We start from the raw sequence: 21,298 nt of genomic DNA, 5'->3' as shown, positions 1-21,298 counted from the left end.
TTTTAATTCTTTACATTGGAATAAGTGAAAATTACATCCTTCAATTTTCAAAAAAAGGATTTTTTTTTATAAGTTATAATACACGTTTGACCAAATCCATAGTTGCAAATTTTTTAATGTTTTTTTAAGACATTTATTAAGCCATTTAAGTCTTTTTGTGATGCATAAAACTGTTATAAATTTGAAATTTTGATGTTAATTTATGTACATGTTACATGTCTATTGTCTAAATATCATTATATTTAGTAGAGATAAAATGGGAGAGGGAGTGTTCTGTTACATGTTCTCTATGAACACTGGATTGAGAGTAATTCTTATTATTATTTTACTTATTTAAATGTCAGCAGCAAAGACCCCAGCTTCTCAGGTTTTTTTATGAGTAAATTCAAATGTCATCCTTGAAGATAAAAATCCCCTATGGATAAGGTTAATTTTGAGAAAAATGTACATCAGCTAAGGTATTAGTTGTATTTTTCAAATCTAACACTTTTTGGGGTTTACAAACAAAATTATTAATTCAAATAGATTTTCAAATTTAAAAAAAAAATGAAACTTATGATTATTATTTTGACAGGTAATCTGCACTGCTCAAGCCTTGATGCACACTGCTATACTAATAGCTCCTCCACTCACACCTCCACATAATCTGTTACCGGTCTTTTCAAACTTTCTACAGTATTTAATTTGCGCTGATCAGGCAAATTTTACAGGATTTGTATTCCCAAATTCAATAATTTATGATATTTGACTTTTTTTTTGATGAATTTATCTTATTTTTATCTATATTGTAAGATATTGCCAACTGATAATTATACATCTCCAATACCTGATGAAAGAAACACATGTTCATCTCTTGCAATGATTACAGGAATGAAATGTTATTAGACAATGTATACTGCTATTGGAACATAAAAGTTGTTAACAATATATTAGCCTGAAATACGAACATAAAAGTTGTTAACAATATATTAGCCTGAAATACCTCTAATGTCAAATAGATGTTAGTTGAACTTTTGTATAACATTAATTTACATGTCTACAATATTTTATATCTTCAGGATTGCTACTTATGATTTATACTGAAGGACTAAATTTCATCCTCCTGATTTGCAATGTTACACTAATAGTCAATGGTTATGGCAGAAAGTTTTTACTGATAAACTATATAATTTCAAGCATTTTTAGCTTCTTGCAAATATTTGCTTTGGCTGTATATACACTCTACAGAACTAGTGACAGATCAGAGGTATGCTGGACTTTCTACTAAAGTATCTTCTATTTAAGCTCCATTAGATCATTATTTTTGATAGTTCGATTTTATTACAGGGTTACTTTATTCTAATATTTGCCTGCTGTTTTGTTTATGGAATAGTTATTGGTTTCTCAGCTCTAAGGTATCATGAAATTTTTTGAATTTTGAATAATTAGGACATGTGTTGAATCAGTACCTAATTGATTGTTTTATTAAATGCAGATAACATATTGGTTAAAATCTTTTTTCTTAAAATTTCACGGTTTAATCGGTATTGGATTTGGATTGCCATTCCTGATTTAAATTTCTTGTAGGAAGAGACTAAGAGAGGATGGAAGACTACAAAATGTAAAGATTGTTATCAATGATTCTGGAACTCCTGCTCTGGTTGAAACTGCTCACCATGCCAGGTTTATTGTTGATTAAAATTTGCTTCATTCTATATATTTCAAGTAATGTAAGCACTTCACCTTTTTTTTATGAATAAAAATATTTGTTTGTTGAATAATATTCATAATCAACTTGAAAGCACACTAGAAATGACCACAGACGAGGAAGTCTTGTCAAATACAAGAGAAGGTACTTGGAATATTATTTAACTAAATTTTAGTTCAATATCAAGGACTCAATAAGTTAGTTAGTTTCTCTGACTTAACATTTGTAATGAATTTAGGAAGTCAAGAGGGTATGGAAAGTTTGGACGTACAAGGTTCATCTGAAATTGATTTTTCAAGTTTATCTACAGGTGAAGCTGATTATATAGACAATGGTTTCAATGTCAGGGGGATGATTACACCAACTCCAATGTCCAACTCTCTAAGTATTCAACAAAATCTTTTTGGGCAGATAAAATTTCATTTCACACCCATCTTAAATTTTAGGGAGTTTTTGGGGTATAGAGATGTAGGAGGTGGATAATTAGGGGGATGTATTAACTTCCCATAATTTTGCCAGGGGTCGAATACACCTCCTTCTGCATGCCTCCAATCTTTGTTAATATTTCTTTTACTTGAGTTTTTATAATAGATTTTTCTTTTTCAGATAACATTCCTGATTTCACACAATATTGCACAGAGTCCAGAACTTTTCTTGAAAACCTGGCAATTACTGAGTGTAACTGCACTGAATCTAGAACTTATTGGAATTGTGAATTATGTTTAAGTTTATTGTTGTTCAATATTCAAATACAATATTTATAATTCTTTGTTACATTGTTAATAAATTGTTTGATATTATACGAGTTTAAAAATATGAATTAGATGTTACTGTGTTTTTATTTTTTAACCATGTGGCACCACTACTTATTTAAACCACTACAAGGTAATTACTATTTTGTTTTCATGAACCATATTATAATATTTGTTTGTTTTGAGTATTTTGAAAATAAAGTTACTGATAAATTATGTCTAGGAGACTTAGGGAACACAATGGGAATGCCAGCAGTGGCAGGCAAGCTTCTCCATGAACAACTTGCTCTTCAGCTTACACTGTCCAAAGATTCTGCCAGGAATTCTGCTCTGGAGTGTAGCTGGTTCTTCTTTGAACTTATGATCAAGGTAATTTTGTTAAAAGTGTTAAAATAAGTAGGATGTCTGTATGTTCTTCTCATTAGACCTTGCTAACATCCTCTATTTTTTATGCCTTTTTTTTAGCTCCTGGGATGGTTTATAAGATTTCTTATTTTGGATTGATGGGTTAATGCTATTTTTTCTGCCTCCTTTTGAATACAGAGCCCCTGTTGTTAGGGTATCAGCCACTAAAATATAATAACTGTTGTCAAGCTCAAAAATAATAATTTTAAATTGTGCTCTTCCTTGTATAGAATTTTATTTTCAAATTATAGGCAATGGTTGAGCATTTAGCCACCATGGGAACTCTGAATGCCCCCAGAAAGCACAGATTCTCTGAACAATTTCATGATGACATTCTTAATATGGTGGCACTACTCACTTCAGATATCATCAAGAAACATAAGAAGGTAAATTGTCAGAGATAATGATATATTTCATCCGAAGAAAAACTATTTTGATTTCTACTTTTTTGCAAATTAAGAATTTTAATTATTGTTAGAAACATTATTATTTTCAACCCAGATTGTAAAGGTATTTACAAAGGAACTTTCCTAAAGTTGTAGCCAAAGAATAGAGTTACTTTAGGATGCACATTTTTCACTGTTTGCTAAAATATTTTATCCAGATTGACAGACAAACTTTGTTTTGCTTTGTATTATAGATATTCATTATTTAGAATTAAAGTAATCAGTTTGTCTTGCCTTTTCTTTCCATGATCTTTTATCAGTTATGAACAGACAGACTTTGAAGTTACTTATTATTTAGAATCATAAGGTTGAACAGTTGAATGTATGTCCTGCATTTTTCCTCCATTATCTTCTCTTTATTATTGACACACATATTGATCAGACTAACAGACAGACATCATTGTATTATAGATATTTATTATTTAGAAACAGAAGATTGAACAGTTGAATATATGTATTGCATTTTTTCCATGAAAGACAGACAGACTTTTTTCTACTTTTTATTAAAGATATTTATTATTTAGAATCAGAAGATTGAACAGTTGAATGTATGTCTAGCATTTTTCCTGCATGACCTGCTATCTGTAATGGACAGAGGTTTTGTTTTCTCTCTCATCAAAACCTACATGAAGGTAAATTGTACAGTAGCTTTTATTTACATCATTAAATACTTGTAGCTACGCCCCTAGAGGCCTCTAGGAGTACTTAAGGTTGGGGTGGAGTATGGGGCTTTACTGTAAAGGAGAATCATATTGGTTCATCGGTTAGCAAGATCCTATGCTACATACAGAAGGCAGACACATATAAAGACATCATGTTACTTTTTTGTTGAAAAAAACAGGATTAAAATAGCTTAAAACCATCACAGGACCAGTAGGTATATTCCCTGAAGAGTAGAGTCCAATTGGTTCAGTGGTTACTGAGATCTTAAGCTTCAGACGGACAGACAGACGGACAGACGGACAGACAGACGGACAGACATCGTTCTACTTTGTATTATAGATATCTATGTTCCATAAATAGTTTTAAAAGTTCTTTTTGTACAGTGACCTCATTAATTTCCCCACTAGGAGGTGACTGCAAGAATCAGTGAGGATCCAGAGAATTTAGTCTCCCTCTGGGAGTTGCAGATTGAGTTCTTAAGAATTATTTGCAGTCATGAACATTTTATACCACTCAATCTGCCACAGTATGGGCCTAGTGGCTTTGTTTCAGGTAGATAGATAGATAGATACATATGGATAGATGGATACATAGATATGATAGATAGATAGATAGATAGATATGGATAGATGGATAGAAGATAGATATGATTAGATTATTTGCAGCCATGAACATTTTATACCACTCAATCTGCCTCAGTATGGGCCTAGTGGCTTTGTTTCAGGTAGATAGATAGATAGATAAATAGATTAGATATTAAAATATATAAGTTATAAGTAAGAATTTTAATGTTAGAGGGAGATTTGAAACCTGCATCAAATTTTAAGGATTTTTTCATAAAATTCGTTTTTTTGTATAATTCTTTATCTAAAAGCGGAAATACAATTTAAGTTAATTAATTTTGACATCTGTGATTGGTTGAATGAAAAATATCTTCGCTCTGATTGGAGAAGCTTTAGTGTCGCACATCATTCAACCAATTAGAGGGCAGGTAGTTTCCAATCCACCTATCCTATTGGCCAAAATTTATGAACTTAAATTGTATTACCGCTTTTAGATAATAATTATACAAAAAACGAATTTTATAAAAAAAATCCTTAAAATTTGATGCAGATTTCAAATCTCCCTCTAACATTAAAATTCCTTCCATCTTATATATCCTATTAAATATGTTTCAGTGAATCAGCATGGTCCTAGTGGCTTTGTTTCAGGAAGATACTTAGTTAGATAGATGGATGGTTGAAGAGATGGATGGATGGATAGCTTAGATAGATAAAATGATAGGATAGAAGTTTTATTAGTTATATTATTTATTTCAGATAAAGTCATATTAAAAAGACAGTCAGTCCTCGGCAGCGGCGCGTCAGCTGGGACTAAACCTCAAATTTGAATTTGTTCGTAAAAAAATTGAAATAAGGGATTGCCATATTTGGGACATGTTTAGACTTCCAGCTGATTTTTTAAATTGTAAAATGTTTATTTCCGTGTTGCTGAGGCGCGGCTGCCGAGCCACAAAGACAGTTATATCAAATAAAAGAAGTAAAAGCTGACATGATATAACTATAAAAAGATAGATGAACTCAAATTTTATTTTAGTTATGGTCAATTATCCGACCAGAAAAGGTAAATCAAAACTTATTCTCTTTAAAAAAAAAATACAGGTTGTCAATTTGATTTAGAATTTTTGGGGCCTTAATTTTAGTATTCAAGTATGGCTTCGAAACCGATTAATATCCACTTAATTAAAACCGGTTCACAGCCATACTGAAAAAATCATGTATAGCATCGGATTATAAAACATTTTCTATGAATATAAAAATAAAACATAAAATTTATACTTATTTTGTCAGCCCGGGGTTAACAAAGCTTGTATTAATTTTATGATTTTATTTATTATTCGAGAAAATTATCTATGATACGATGCTATACATAATTTTTTAGTATGGCTCAGAATCGTTTTAGTAACCAGATTCGAAGCCATACTTGAAATAAATCTGTATTTTAATTACACATATTGTTTGGTACAATTTCTTAAATTTTAGGGTCTTTGCAAATTATTTTGTATTAATGTTATTGATTAATTGTTGTTCTTTAAGGATCCTCATCCCCCACTCCTTCACTGAGATCAATCGACAGCGCCGCCTCTCTTATTTCCACCATGATGGGGGATAGGTAAACCTTTTTTTACAAATAAAAATCATGAACAGGGACGTCCAAGCTTTTTAGATTTAGGGGGTTAAAATGTGGGGTTTTAAAGGTTTGAGAGTGGTAATCTAATGTATATTTTAATATTGAAGGGGTAAAATGAGGGTATTCAAAGTATGGGGGGGGGGGGGTGGTTTACACCCCTTTACCATAAACTCTTGGACGTCCATGCTCATGTAAACATATTTGACTACTATTACAATATGGAACATACTCTTTGGAATTTCGGGATATTAGTTGGTTTTATTTTAATTGTGCAAGGAAGGAAGGGACATTGGATTATAAATTACACTGGTACCCAAAGCTATAAAATGCAAGTTATCTTATTTATTTAGTCACTTGTTAGTTGAAGCTAGCAGTGTTTGGACTTTTCAACCAATATTTTTGAATTGCTTTTTTGATTGTTATATTTTTTAGTAGCAAAAACCTATAAATACTTTTTAAAGGTTTTGTATTTTCGTGATTATGGATGTTGTCATCCTTGTTTTTATTTTCCAGGTCCTCTTGGGCAGAGCTAAGCTCTGAGTTTAGACGACAACACTTTCTTGTGGGACTCTGTTTGTCTAATTTATATACTGCTCTAGAACAGGTGGGTAATCATTTATAGTAGGAGTAGGAGAAATACCTAGGCTCAAAAACAGGTGCAACTAATTTTCCAGTTCGAAATTACACATCTATTTCACAACTAATTTTAAACATAATTTTAAAAAAAGTAGTAATGACCTGTACAATACGTTTTAATTATTGAGTATTAGATGCTTAGCCTCTAGCCTCTAGGGAAAGGCGATGGATGTCAGAAAATAGCCTAAAACCATTTCATGACATTTATAAATCATCTCTGATAAGTACAATTTATTTGACCAGCAATTTCTGAGATCTTTAGCTTCAGACAGAAAAATCCTTATTACTTTAGATTATAAGAAGATTTGGTAAAGTTAGGTTTTTGATAAAAAGAAATCATGCACTTAATTTACTTTTTAGGAGAATGGCGACATACATAGTAAATCTGTTGCACTCTTGAGAAATCTTCTAACTTGTCATGATCTTGACCCTAGGTAAAAGTTTTTTTTAGAAATAATTTTACAGTGGAATATCTTTTCCAGTATGGCTTCGAAACCAATTAATATCCACACTGGATTAGAACCGTTTTTGATCCATCATGAAAAAATCATGTATCGTATCCCCTTACAAACAATTTTTCACAAAAAAAAAATAAAATAAAATTTATAACATCAGCAATATCCGCGTAAAACAGTCTTTAATATTCTGCTATAAAAATAACCATTCTCAATTATTTCAGATACAGCGACCCTGTCGGGAAAGCCAAAGTAGCAAATCTGTATCTCCCATTGGTTGGAATTATCATTGACTGTGTTGGATGTCTTTATGGAGCTACTGAACTAGCAAATACCAGGTTTTATTTTCTATCTTGCTATCCAATATTGCTATCTAGTGTTGGATGTCTTTATGGAGCTACTGAGCTAGCAAATACCAGGTTTTATTTTCTATCTTTCTATCTAATATTGCTATCTTCTGTTGGATGTCTTTATGGAGCTACTGAGCTTGCAAATACCAGGTTTTATTTTCTATCTTTCTATCACGTCCAAGTTTTTATTTTTTTTTTGGGGGGGGGTTAAGAATTAAAACTCAAAAATTAAAAATGACCCAATCCCTCTCTTTAATTGGGGGTTCTGTGATCAACATGGCCTTAATTGGGAAACCACAAAAAAGCATGTTTTACTTTAAATTAAATTCTTAATTATATATCTTAATCGGGTTGGCAATCCGGGATCCGGAATCCGCCCAATTTTTGGCCAATTTTGGAATCCCGAATCCAGAATCCCTTTTTTTATAGCGGATTCGGATTCTTAATTGTTAGGCTAAATTTAGCGTCTTTAGTTTTTTCTTTCACTGCCCCCCCCCCCCCCCACTCTTTGAAGGCAAAGATTCCCCCTCCCCCCACCATCTCTCCCCACCTATACCACTAAGTGGAGAGATCAGAAAATATGAAAAAACGCAGCTTTAGATTCTTCCCAGTAACCGGTATAATTTAATCCCATAATTTATTTTTTAAAAAGCCTTTTAAAATATTGATGGAATCCGGAATCCGCGGAGAATCCGTTTTTTTGGGCGGATTTTTGTAAGAATCCGTCTCCTGTCCAAAAATTAGACGGATTGCCAACCCTAATCTTCAAGCAGTTAAAGTAAATATTTTTACCTGTGTTTTATAGGGACGAGGCGGGAACACCCATAATTGACCAGATAACAGCCCTTCAGATTGCTGGCTCTGCCATGTTTGGTACTGCTGAGGGTATGAAGGATCCACCTTCCAGCCAGGTATAGACATAGATAGATAGGTTTAGTAAGTAGATAGATAGTTATTCCATGTTTGGTACTGCTGAGGGTATGAAGGATCCACCTTTCAGTCAGGTATACATAGATAGATACATAGATAGATAGATAGGTATACTTACATAGATAGATAGATATTTTGTTATAATGCGATGCGATATTTCAGAAGCCTGCCAAGTGCAACCTGAGCCAAGACTCGAGCAAAGACCTTCTGGCCTGCTTCATGTGGGTCGTCAAGAATGTTGAGCCAGGGGTGCTGAAACAGTGGTGGGTAGAACTAACAGGTATTGTCTTTAAATCAATTTGAAATTGTATGAATTTTTTGTTTATGAGTAGTGCAGCAACAATAAGCTGCAAATCCATTTAATCTGTGCGACTCTAGCGTAATATGTTGTTGTTTGTAGCCCCATTCCTCAGATGATCTCACTGGACCAATATATGGCTCCCTTTCACAGTGAAAAGAAATCACCTCTAGAAACAAATATATTTCTTCCCCAGAAATAACATATTTTTTTTTTTTAACCCCTGATTTAAAGTGGTGAGTCGACTACCCGCAATTTAAAGTGTACCTCTAGGGTCAGTGCCCTCGATATTAATTCTTTAAAAGAAAATATTTCATAATGCAATGTTTAAGCGTCTGTTCGTCAAATTTTTTCTTATATTTAAACATAAAATATTATCTACTAGGTATATATCTATTTATCTATATTTCTCTACTGCAAGCGTGTTTCAAGGCTATCATTGTTGGTGTATTATCAAGAAACTTTTAATTTATCCTGTTGAATGGATATACAAAAGGTGGATATTGTGACAGGGGATTTTTGTCGTCAAATTAGGTTGCTAATATAGTCCTCAGATATTGGTTAATACGTTTCTCCATTGTCAGAGAAGGGATGGTTTAAAATCAAAAGGCTTGATGGAGGGTATCCTTATATTAGTCAGCTGGGAGAAACATTTTATCAGGGTATGAAAGAATCTCTCTCAATATCAACTTATTCTAAATCCATTCTTTGTTTTAAGCTTGTACTTGCCCCCCCACCACAAAAAAATAATTTTGTCATATTTTATCAGGAGACAGATTGATGTCTGTTTGCGAAGTTTTGAGGCTGACTATTTCATCATTCCAATATAAGGTAGTATTTAGCCTTATAATAACAGTAACTGGGTGTTTGTCTGTCTGTGTGGACCGAATGATCTCGCTAACTGCTTAACCGATATGGTTCTCCTTAACAGTGTAGCTTCTATTAGGTTTATACCTATTTTTGGGGGGAAGGTACCAAAACACTCACAAGAGAAAAAGAAACACCCCTTAAGAATATTTTTTATTGTCTTTTAAATCTAATGTTGATGGATGTGGGGGAGGTATGAGCCCCCCTCCCCCCCCCCCCCAACCAAAAAAAGGCCTTTAGACCCCTAATCAGTAAATTGTACCAATAAGAACAAAGTGAAAGAACAATCCGGCTAGAAAGTGTTAACATTTTGGTACAATAGTTCTGTTTAAGGTATTGTTTCATTTCATCTATCATCCTTCTATTTAATGTAGTAAGGTTATTTTGTCTGAAGCTCTAGTTTTCAATAACTACTCAAGTGATTTGAGTTTTCCTTTTAGAGGAAGCTTCACGTATATCACGGGCTATTTCAATTATAGATTTAATTTTTGGGATTGGTTATGGCTATTTATTTCTTTCTCTACCTATTATTATGCACTGCTCCTAATGCTAGGGGCGCATCCGCTTGTATAGAATATAAATAAAGAAGAATCACAAATTAATCTTCGTTTTTTTAGGGCAGAAAATCAGGGAGAAGAGGTATGCATCGGAGCAGTATCAAAGGAACATTTTACAAACTACATATTAAATTAAATAAAAGGTCAGGGATCATAAGGGATAAGACAATTTATAAGTAGTTACACCCCCAATTGAAATAAACAAAATTATCCCTTTTGAAGGTAAAAATTACGTCACCTTATCAAGATTTACTAAAAAGACCCGAAAGTTTTTAAGCTTATGAATGAGATTTTATTCTAATAAAAATTTGTGCACCTGTATAAAATCAGGCCTAGCTATGGTAACAATCAGTTCTACAAAAAAAATCACGAAACCTTTGGAAGTTAGCTGGGGGTATATCTTGTTTTTTCATATAACTGAAGAGTGGTGGGTAAGAAGGGGGGAAAGGGGGTTGTGGGGAAATTTTCCTTTAAAATTGTTTGTTAGAATATCATTCCCTTTTCCCTGGCATAAAATAGCAAAGTAATGTTGGTAAAAATATCATGAGAGAAGGGAGATAGGAATGTAACCCAAAAGTTTTATAATGTGTTTTTATATTTGTTTGTTTAAAAACTTTGGACACATCTATTAAAGGGGGGGGGCGAAAGTGACACTTTTTGAAACCAAAACTAAAAGTCAAAGGAACTCAACTAAAAAAAGTGTTACAGGTCTGACATTTTGCATGGCAGTTGCTTTATAGGGGTACAATATGGAACTGTGAAAAAACGGCGGCGCAACCGCCGAAAACCGCCGAGAAAAGGCAACAAAAATTACGGCGGGAAACGGCGGTTTTCGGCGGTTGCGCCGCCGTTTCTTCACAGTTCCATATTGTACCCCTATAAAGCAACTGCCATGCAAAATCTCAGACCTGTAACCCTTTTTTTAGTTCAGTTCCTTTGTTGACTCTTAGTTTTGGTTTCAAAAAGTGTCACTTTCGCCCCCCCCCCTTTTGATAATTTTTAAGTTTGAAAACATACTAACTTTAAAATAAATTTTAAGTTCCAAATCTACAGAAGGGTTACTCTTGTTTATCATCATTAGGGATGTATAATAATTATTATCCATTGTCTTATCCCTTAAAAACCCTGGGACCAAATTAAAAAAAATTTAAAATGTTGACCCAAACTAGGGGGTAACTCAGCCGCCGAGGCTAAGGCGCATTTAGAAGATATAATTCTGGGACGGCCCAATGCCAAAGAAATGTTAAGCAGAGGCTCGTCTAGAAAAGGTAGGGAACATTCCAGTATGACTTCCAAACCGATTAATATCCGCTGGTTTAGAACCGGTTCTCAGCCATACTGAAAAATTATATATAGCATTGTATTACAGACAATTTTCAATGAATACTAAAATTAATACTAGTTTTGTTAGCCCGGGCCTTTAGAGGCTAATAAAACTGGTTTTAATCTTAAAATTTTTCATTTTAATATCCGCGGAAAGTTGTCTATGATACGATGCGATAGTTAACTATCATAATCATCCCTTTATCCATCTATATATCTTTCTATTTATCTAACAAACAAATAATCTACCTACCTATCTATCTAAATAACACTGTATGTTATTACCCTAAAGGCAGCCCAGGAAGACTAGTAAGTCCTACCACACCTCCCTTTACTGTGGGAAATTCTATGTTCTATACAGGTTTTATGCTACTTTACACTTTGCAATATAGGCATCCTTGTTTATTTTTTGGTTCTGGATTTTTATATTTTATTATTTTAGCTTTTAATCATTTCAGCAATGCACATATAAAAGTAACAGGATGTGTGTAAGTAAGTCCTACCACACCTCCCTTTACTGTGGGAAATTCTATGTTCTATACAGGTTCTACGCTGCTATGCTACTATGCACTTTAAAATACGCGGATCCTTGTTATTTTTTTTGTTCTGAATTTTATTATTTTCAGCTTATTATCATTTATTATTTAAACATTGCACATATAAAAGTAACAGGATATTTGTAAGTAAGTCCTACCACACATCCCTTTACTGTGGGAAATTCTATGTTCTATACAAGTTCTACTTTGCTATGCTACTATGCACTTTGCAATATGCGGATCCTTATTATTTTTTTGTTCTTGATTTTTATATTTTATTATTTTCAGCTTTTTTATAATTTAAACATTGCACTTATAAAAGTAACAGGATGTGTGTAAGTAAGTCCTCCCACACCTCCCTTTACTGTGGGGAATTCTATGTTCTATACAGGTTCTACGCTGCTATGCTACTATGCACTTTGCAATATGCGAATCCTTGTTTTTTTTTTGGTTCTGAATTTTATTATTTTTAGCTTATTATCATTTATGATTTAAACATTGCACATATAAAAGTAATTGGATGTGTATAAGTAAGTCCTACCACACCTCCTTTTACTGTGGGAAATTCTATGTTTTATACAGGTTCTACGCTGCTATGCTACTATGCACTTTATATATATGCACTTTAAAATATGCGCATCCTTGTTTATTTTTTGGTTCTGAATTTTATTATTTTCAGTTTATTATCATTTATGATTTAAACATTGCACATATAAAAGTAACAGGATGTGTGTAAGTAAGTCCTACCACACCTCCCTTTACTGTGGGAAATTCTATGTTCTATACAGGTTCTACGCTGCTATGCTTCTTTGCACTTTGCAAAATATGCATCCAGATTTTATTATTTTCAGCTTTTTTATAATTTAAACATTACACATATAAAAGTAACATGATGTCTATAAGTCTGTTTGTACTGATTGAGTTTGATATTCGCTGAACCGATATGGTTCTCCTTTACAATGTTGATTCTCATAGGTCCTGGGAAGGTTTATAAAGTGGTTATTTTTGTATATTAAAATCATCATTATTACTATTTTATTTGAATACAAACAAAATAAAACTTATTATTTTATGGGTTAAAATACAAGAAATTTTAAAGAAACAAGGATGACAACATCCATAAAAGCGAAGCACTTAAACAGTAGGACAAACGGACATTAACACTTATATAGTGTCAGAACTGAATAATCATAATATAAATGTATAAGAGTCAAAGCAAAATTGTAAGTAAAATGTGTTGAAAAACTGCTTGATTCAGGATAATGTTTATGGACATACTTACATTTCTAGGACTTGATTATAGAGTTGCTTCGCTTATTACATTATACTTTGTTGTCCCAGGAATCAATATACCAAAAATCAGATCAATCGGATGATTAGATCACATAAATATTTGTTGTTAAAAAAGTAAAAAAATCAACATGTTTAAAATGGACGTACGAACATTTTGGTGTTGATTATAGAGTTGCTACGCTTTCTAAATCGTACCTAACTATTAAAGGAATCACCATGCAAAATTTGAAATCGAAAAGACAATTCTAACATGCCTAAATTAACGAAAAAAGCTATCCGTTACGGACGGACGGACCGACCCTAATTATAGAAAAGCTTCGCTTTTAAAAACGTTCTACATACAGTATGCATGATATTTAATAGGACATCTTATGCTTTTTTAAACACCTTTTTGCTTATGGCTGTTTATTATCACAAGTTTATTTTGCACTAATTTAAGATTTAATTTGATGTAAGATTATTTTTTGTTATTTAATATTCTCTAGAAATGTATTAAAAAGACATTTCGGCTCCTGTGGGGCCTGTAAAACTGGTAAACTCTATAATTTAAACTATTTTAAAACTTTATATGGAAAATCCGATAAGAATATGAAATATTGTTACATTTAATTTTGTTATAACACATAAAAATTAATACTTTTGGCTTTAAAACTTCTAATTATATCCATAAATATTGAATATCCTTATATAAAAGTAACAGGATGTCTGTCTGTACTGAAGGGTCTCGCTAACCGCTGGAATGATGTCAGTTTTATTTTTACAGCAAAGCTTTTCATATGTCCTTTGTAGGTTTTAACCTATATTCGGGAAGGGTACGAACTTCCTCCCAAGAGACATCACTCCTAAAAAGAAGACCCCACAAAAAACTATTTTACCTTTTTTTTAAACTAAAATTAAAGTGGGGAGGGGGGTCGACATCCCAAGAGGCCACACGAGACGCAAACGCTAGTATGTTATAAAACACCGCTTCAATTTAGTTCAGCACAGTTATTTGTATATAATTTGATGCCTTATTTGTTTTGCACAAGCAAAGCGCGTTATATAAAGCTTAGGATTCCTTATACCGTCTGTCTTTATGTATGTCTATGTCTGTCTGTCTGGTCGTCTGGCTGTATATTCGTCTGTATTTTTGTTTGTCTGTCTCTGCGCTATTGGAGTAAATGATATTAGAGTGCTCTTAAAGTCAAAGCTATTAGAGTATATTAGTGCAAATGTCAGATAGTGCATATGTCTTTTCTTAATTGTCCATTTTTTAGTATTCAGCGATTAAGTGATCGGCCAGATAATAATGATTATATTTTTCAAATTGCATCTTTTCGTGTTATGACCGTATTCGGTTTTGTTTTTGAACGCTTTTTGTCCGTTCATTAGTAACAAGAACAGATTTAGAGAAGAAATAATTTTTGCTTTCACTCATATCTACAAATGGACCAGCAATCCCCTCCCCTCTTTTATTTCTAAATTCTGAAAGGAAAGAAAAACATACCCTACTTAACCTAACCTAAAATAAGCATGAATGAACTATCATTATTTCGAAAGCCTGTTTGTGGTCCATTTGTGATACGAGGGAAATTGCTAAATACTTTCTATAAAAATATATTAATTATTTATTTTTATCTTATATAAATTTGAATATTGTTAAATATTAATTTTGGCAGCTTTTAGGCTAGGTATTGATAAAAGGCTTTTAACCATTAACTAAAATTTTAATATGTTGTATTGATGGTTAATAAAAACAAGAAATTCATTATGTTAAAATGATTTCTGTATTTATTTCTTGAATTTAATTCCTACTTTCAGACTGGCCAGAGTGTACGTTTTGTACGTTACGCATCGAATCTATGTACGTTCTGGACGTTATTTTGATATGTGTACGTAACGTATTTTGAAATTTGTATTTTTGTACGTTTTACGTTTTTTTTAAGAATAAGAATCAAATATTAGCAGAAAAGTAATTTGTATGTTTTGTACGAAAATTTTTGCAAAAACAATAGGTGTATTATATCAAATAAATTCAATAATATCTTCAATTTTCATAGAACAAAAATATGTAGGTAAATTATGCATATATGTTATTAGAACTTACAGTTTAAATTTATGGATTTGAATTATATGTCCTATAGAATTAGTTTAAACTATTGAACAGAAAGAGATATGCAGTTGACTAAATTCAAGTTTAAATGCATTTCATGCAACTACCCTTTTAATAGATTTTACGATAATTTTTTTCAAATTCTTTATATACTTGGGTAAATTTTCCGAGATATCATATGGTGCTCAGTTTAGGATTGAGAAGTCTTATTTTTTAATATCTTCAGTTTTTAAAGAATAAGAATCAAATATAAGTATAAAAGTATTTGTATATGTATTTGTATTTGTACAAAAAGTATTACAAAAATAGTATATTATCCATAATACAAAGTAGAATAATGTCTGTCCGTCTGCTTGTCCGTCTGTATATCAGAAGCTTAATATCTCAGTAACCACTGAACCTATTGGGCTCTACTCTTCATGGAATATACCTAATAGTCCTGTGATGGTTTTTTGCTATTTTCTTTGGGGGAGGGACACTTAAAGCTTTTTACTTTCTACAAGGATTAGAGGCTTCGCCCCTAGCCTCTAGAGGCTTCGTCCCCTCTTTTATAGAATCGTTTGTTAGAAATTTTTCCAAAAAAAAATAAAAAAAAAGATTGTGATTATTTTTTTCATTTAGGCTTCGCCCCAGGGTGCGGTGGGGGTTCCCCCACCCCGCTGATTTGCATTAGTTTACAAAAATAAATTGGGGGTGGTTGATTTTTTTTGGGGGGGGTGGGTTTCCCACACTCTAAGAAAATAGCCTAAAACTACCACAGGACCAGTAGATATATTCCCTGAAGATATTTATCCTATAAATCCTTTTTTCTGTAACGAAGAATCACGCTAACTGCTGAACCGACATGATCTTTGTGAGGTTGTAGGCTATTTTCTCTGTCCTTCCATATCCCTTCAAGAACCTGTATTCAAAATGGTAGAAAAATAGCCTAAAACCATCTCGGTAACTGTATGATGTAGTTATGAAAATCTTAAGCATCAGACAAAAAACTTACTACTTTATTTAATAGAATATACTTAGTACGTAATAACAGGATGTATGTCTCTCTGTCAGTTTATTTGTACCGAAGGTTCTCGCTAACCACTAAACCGATATGGTTCTCCTTTACAGGGTAGCTTCTCATAGGTCCTGGGAGAGGGTACAACCACCCTCCCAAGAGAAATTACTCTTAGAAAAAAATCACCACCCTTCCCCTATTTTTTCTTTCTTGTTAAAATTGAAATCAGAAATGGGGGTGGTCTACTCCCCCCTCCCTCACTAAAAAATTTATTAGCGAAGCTACTCTATAATCACTTTGTCAGTCCGTTATGCTATCGGAGAAACGTGATTTTCTCGGCTCCTGTTTTTTGATTAAATAAGTTCACATTCTACATATTTTCATTGAGATTTGCCTTTTGGTTGGGGTGCTAGATCTATTCCTAGATTTTCTTTTTTTCATGGTTTTCTCGACTTCTATTCAAGATAGACGGCTGAAATTTTCAGGGAATAAATAAATTCACATTCTACATATTTTCAAAAAGTTTCTTTAAGGTTTTTCTATTTGTTGCAGTGCTAGATCGATTCCTAGATGTATAGGTTTTTTTGATTTTGTCTACTCATATTCCTGATAGACGGTTGTAATTTTCAGGGATTGTATTAGTTTTCATTCTTAATACTTCCGATAAATTTCATTGAGATTTGCTTATTTGTTGGGGGGCTGAATTTATTCCTAGATTTTCACGTTATTATATATTTTTAAAAGGTTTTGTGATTTATTTAAATAAGTTAAATGCTTATTTTTTACGACACTACTCTATAGTTTATATAGTTCCCAGATTTCCATCCATAACTTTTGAGCTTCGCTACTTAAGGATGTTGTCATCCTTTTTTTTTACTTTTTTTTAAATAAAAAAAATGGGTTTTTGAATTCAACTCCCCCCCCCCCCTAATCAAGTTCCTCTAGAGGCCTCTAAGGGCGTAGTCGCTGTTCCTTATAATAGGATATACTTTGTACATAATAACAGGATGTCTGTTTGTTTTAACCAAAGAATCTCGCTAACCAAGGAACCGATATGGTTCTCCTTAACAGGATAGCTTCTCATAGGTTTTTGGAAGTTTTATAACTATTTTGGGGAAGAGTATCACCATCCACCCTCCCAAGAGAAATTGACTTTAGAAAAAAAACTACCTCCTCCCCCCAAAAATGAATTTTAATTGCTCACTGATTTTAAGTTAATTTTTTTTCCAGATGTCTATAAATAACTTTTGAGCTTTGCTACTTATGTATGTTGTCATCCATGTTTTTTTATAGAATTCAACTCTCCCCTCCTCAAGTGCCCCTAGAGGCCTTTAAGAGCGTAGACGCTAGTTCTTTTAAATAGAGTAATAGGATATCTTGTGTCTGTCAGTTCGCTATGGTTCTCCTTTACAGGTAGCTGCTAGTAGATTTAAATGTATTGACAATAGGTAACTAGGAAATTATTTAACTTATTTTTATTAGGAATGTACGTTTTTGTACGTTTTTTTTACTTTTTTATGTACGTAACGTATTTTTTTTGTGTACGTTATGTACGTTTTTTATTTTCAAAATTGGCTGGCCAGTCTGTACTTTTTTATTTGTTGCCCTGTTTTACTATTTGTTAATAAACAATAAACATTCTACTTTTAATACCTTTAACAGTTCTTCAATGACACCACATTAAAAGAATTTAGTTGTCCTTGTTTAATGTTTTAATAAAGGACGTCCAAGCTTTTTAGGTAGTTGGGGGAACATACATATTCTCATTATGGGGGATAATTCAAGTTTGTAATTCTCCCTCGAAATTTTTGAGGACGAAGATGGACTAAAATCTGATATATTTTCTTTTCTTTTTTTTGGGGGGGGGGGATAATAACCGCCTCGCGCAAGACGTTCTTGTTTTTAATATTTTTCTAAATTTTTAAGGTGGAGGTCACAATTCTCCGAATCCAGAAACAAGAAGATGGAACAACAGGCATTCATTTGCCTCAAACAGGTAATGTCTAGGGTAGTGCGGGGTTATTCCGGTCAATTTTTTGCTTCAACCTAAAAAAAAACATACTTCCCAAAAACTTTTTCCGGTTTTTTTGAGTGCAAATGAACGATATGGCAATAAGGAAGAAGCCTGTCTTGGTCCCATTAAGATCTCGCAACTAGAAGTTGGTCAAAAATCGGTCTAAAGGGCGGCGGTTGGCCTATACCGGGGGGGGGGTTGGAACACTCCCTTAAAATAATTTTTTTAACCTTTTTTAACAACGAGTAGAAAGCTGAGGTCATTAGCTTTCTATCGGTACTAGTCGCATGCAGATCGGACAATTTTTTGTCCCCTTTTCCCTATTTAAAAAAAGTCGGTCAAAACATCATTTTTTTTTCATGCAAACTTTTTTTAAAAATCATACTTTTTATTATATGATTATGTTTTATAAGCTTTATACATAAATTAGAGGCAATTTCAGATTCCTGCCAGTTTTGACAGCAGTTTTTGATACATTTTTTCTTGTCTCAAATTGGCTAGGATTGACCTACAAGGGTGGTTAAGGTGTCTAAAGATGCAGAATTACATGCCTGACAATAAACTGGAAATGATATGGGGTCTAACTCTAATATTTCAACACATTTTATGCAACAGGAATTTTGAAAAATATAAAATCTTGAATATGTACTCTAAATCTTGGAGATAGAACCCATATCCTGGGGAGTTTTTGTTAGGACATGCAAAGAGCTTTCTATAGACACCTTAAACACCTTTCTAGCTTAATCCTAGCCGATTTGACATAAAAAATCCAAACTGCGCAAAAATCACAAACACCCTCTTATACAAAAAAGATGCAAGGGTTTCATATGGAATTTTAAATCTACTTTCTAACAGACATACCACTTCTTACATGAGCCAATGCAGCTGATACATCTTCAGGCAAATATTTAAGGCGTTTCTTTGGGTGATATACTCTTCCCATTACTATAAAAATGTGTCTGAAAAATTTTAAATGTCTTTACAAATTGAAAAGCTTAGGCAACAAAACATGACATAATACAAGCAGTAAAATGACTAGTAATGTACATCTAACAACAGGCAAGGCAATGATTAAAGCTTAGGTCATGCATTTAGGTTGTTTATGCTTCCAGATCACATGAAAAAAACATTAGGGTATTATACAGTTATACATACAGTAATAAAAAACAAAATTTTGGGTGACCGGAATATCCCCTTTTTTTTTAAATGAAAAAAAAATTATTAAAAAATCAAGTTGGAACAACGCCTCCAATTGCAAACGATAACTGAAGGCCATAGTTTTCATTTACAAAAACCCTTAGGTCGCTAGGACTTACCATTTTTTCACAATTTTAGATTGAACATTAAGAGATATAAGTTTTCCGGAATTTTAATGTAGGGAGTAGATTTGAAATCTGCATCAAATTTTAAGGATTTTTTATAAAATTCGTTTTTTGTAAAATTCTTTATCTAAAAGCGAAAATACATTTTAAGTTAATTAATTTTGACCAATAGGATAGGTGGATTTTAAACTACCTGCGCTCTAATTGGTTGAATGATGTACGACATCCAATCAGAGCGCAGATTTTTTAAATCCACCATAACAGATGCCAAAATTAATTAACTTAAAATGTATTTCCGCTTTTAGATAAAGAATTATACAAAAAACGAATTTTATAAAAAATCCTTAAAATTTTATGCAGATTTCAAATCTACTCCCTACATTACAATTCCGGAAAACTTATATCTCTTATTGAACATGGCCTATTTTTAAATTTTTTTTTGCAAATTTTTTTGCAAATTTTTTGAGGGCAAAAAATCATAGAAGGAGTGATCTGACAAAAATTTGCTGAAGTAAGAAATAAAAGTATAGGCAATAAACTACAACTTTGTTTTTTCTGAAGATCTCTCGCAAACGTTTAGAACATCGTTAAAAAACGGTTTTAAAAAAGTTGGTCGAGTGACCGGAATTGGACCCCCCTACCGCAATAACCCCGCACTACCCTATCAATTATCTACTATTTGCCTATTTTTTGTAACTAAAGATCTCGCAAACCGCTGAACCTATAATTTGGTTCTACTTTACAGTGAAGCTTTTAATAGGCATTGGAAATTTTGGGGGTAATGGTACCTCCTCCCCCAAAAAAGAAATCGCCCAAACTTTCCTCACTTCCTTTAAGTGCCCCTAGATGTCTCTAGTAGCGTAGTCAATAGTATATTAATAACTTTTGATCACAAAAATTGATCATTTTAGATTAATCCCACCAAACACACTGGAGGCTACCAGAAGCTTACCTGGGGGTGGGGGACCTCCAGCCTGCTGGGGAGACCTAGAGGAGGACCAGATTATCGAGGGGAACCTGTGCACTGAAGTCAGTGTTGTGGTCCTAGATACTCTGTCTATTGTGGAACAGGTATATCCAATCATGATAAACAAAATTTCCCTTCTGTAGATCAAAAAAGGTATATCTGAATACATTGTGTTGCAGGAATCTTCATTGATCAGACAATGGACTAATCAGATGTCTTGTTTCTTAGATTGTAAGTCAATATGACCAATCACAGACGTAGTTTCAATTTAGTAATTTGATTTAGCCAATCACAAACAAATATTTATGAGGTCAGAGGTCTTGTTTTCTAGGTTGTAAGTTAATTTGACCAATCACAGACGCAGTTTTAAACTAAGCAATTAAATTTGACCAATCACAGGCGATGTTAAATAAAATATCTTTACCAATCAGAGAGCTTGTTTTGTAGGTCGTAGGCCAATCTGACCAATCATAATTGAGTAATCAAATTTGACTAATCAGAGACTATGTTACAAATAA

At 32.8% G+C, this 21,298-nt stretch overlaps 2 protein-coding genes and 1 long non-coding RNA gene across 3 annotated transcripts in view; all 3 read left to right on the top strand.

The window, feature by feature from the left end:
- Zir (dedicator of cytokinesis) overlaps positions 1–21,298 on the top strand; it is a 78,853-nt gene that overhangs the window by 37,727 nt on the left and 19,828 nt on the right. The window contains exons 33-48 of the mRNA XM_080148184.1: positions 2,663–2,808; positions 3,096–3,230; positions 3,815–3,922; positions 4,361–4,505; positions 5,550–5,576; positions 6,050–6,125; positions 6,657–6,747; positions 7,140–7,213; positions 7,459–7,572; positions 8,390–8,495; positions 8,677–8,794; positions 9,582–9,643; positions 10,297–10,343; positions 11,407–11,504; positions 18,404–18,473; positions 20,725–20,884. Of these exons, the coding sequence (XP_080004310.1) occupies positions 2,663–2,808; positions 3,096–3,230; positions 3,815–3,922; positions 4,361–4,505; positions 5,550–5,576; positions 6,050–6,125; positions 6,657–6,747; positions 7,140–7,213; positions 7,459–7,572; positions 8,390–8,495; positions 8,677–8,794; positions 9,582–9,643; positions 10,297–10,343; positions 11,407–11,504; positions 18,404–18,473; positions 20,725–20,884 (1,577 nt within the window). The remainder of the gene's footprint in view (positions 1–2,662; positions 2,809–3,095; positions 3,231–3,814; positions 3,923–4,360; positions 4,506–5,549; positions 5,577–6,049; positions 6,126–6,656; positions 6,748–7,139; positions 7,214–7,458; positions 7,573–8,389; positions 8,496–8,676; positions 8,795–9,581; positions 9,644–10,296; positions 10,344–11,406; positions 11,505–18,403; positions 18,474–20,724; positions 20,885–21,298) is intronic.
- LOC145306294 (uncharacterized) lies at positions 1,062–1,678 on the top strand. Its single transcript, XM_080148374.1, has 3 exons — positions 1,062–1,246; positions 1,327–1,394; positions 1,567–1,678. The coding sequence occupies exons 1-3, from the start codon at positions 1,070–1,072 to the stop codon at positions 1,676–1,678; spliced, it is 357 nt and encodes a 118-aa protein (XP_080004500.1). The 5' UTR covers positions 1,062–1,069.
- Positions 1,789–2,487, top strand: LOC145306182 (uncharacterized). The gene is made up of 3 exons (XR_013874918.1): positions 1,789–1,831; positions 1,926–1,997; positions 2,294–2,487. It is a non-coding gene; the product is annotated as an uncharacterized LOC145306182 (long non-coding RNA).

Source organism: Acartia tonsa, chromosome 14, assembly GCF_053477335.1.
Source record: "Acartia tonsa isolate MP-2025a chromosome 14, ASM5347733v1, whole genome shotgun sequence".
In the NCBI taxonomy this organism is placed as follows: domain Eukaryota; kingdom Metazoa; phylum Arthropoda; class Copepoda; order Calanoida; family Acartiidae; genus Acartia; species Acartia tonsa.
Note: the sequence above shows the minus strand (reverse complement) of the source record. Positions and strands in the feature narration are given on the sequence as shown.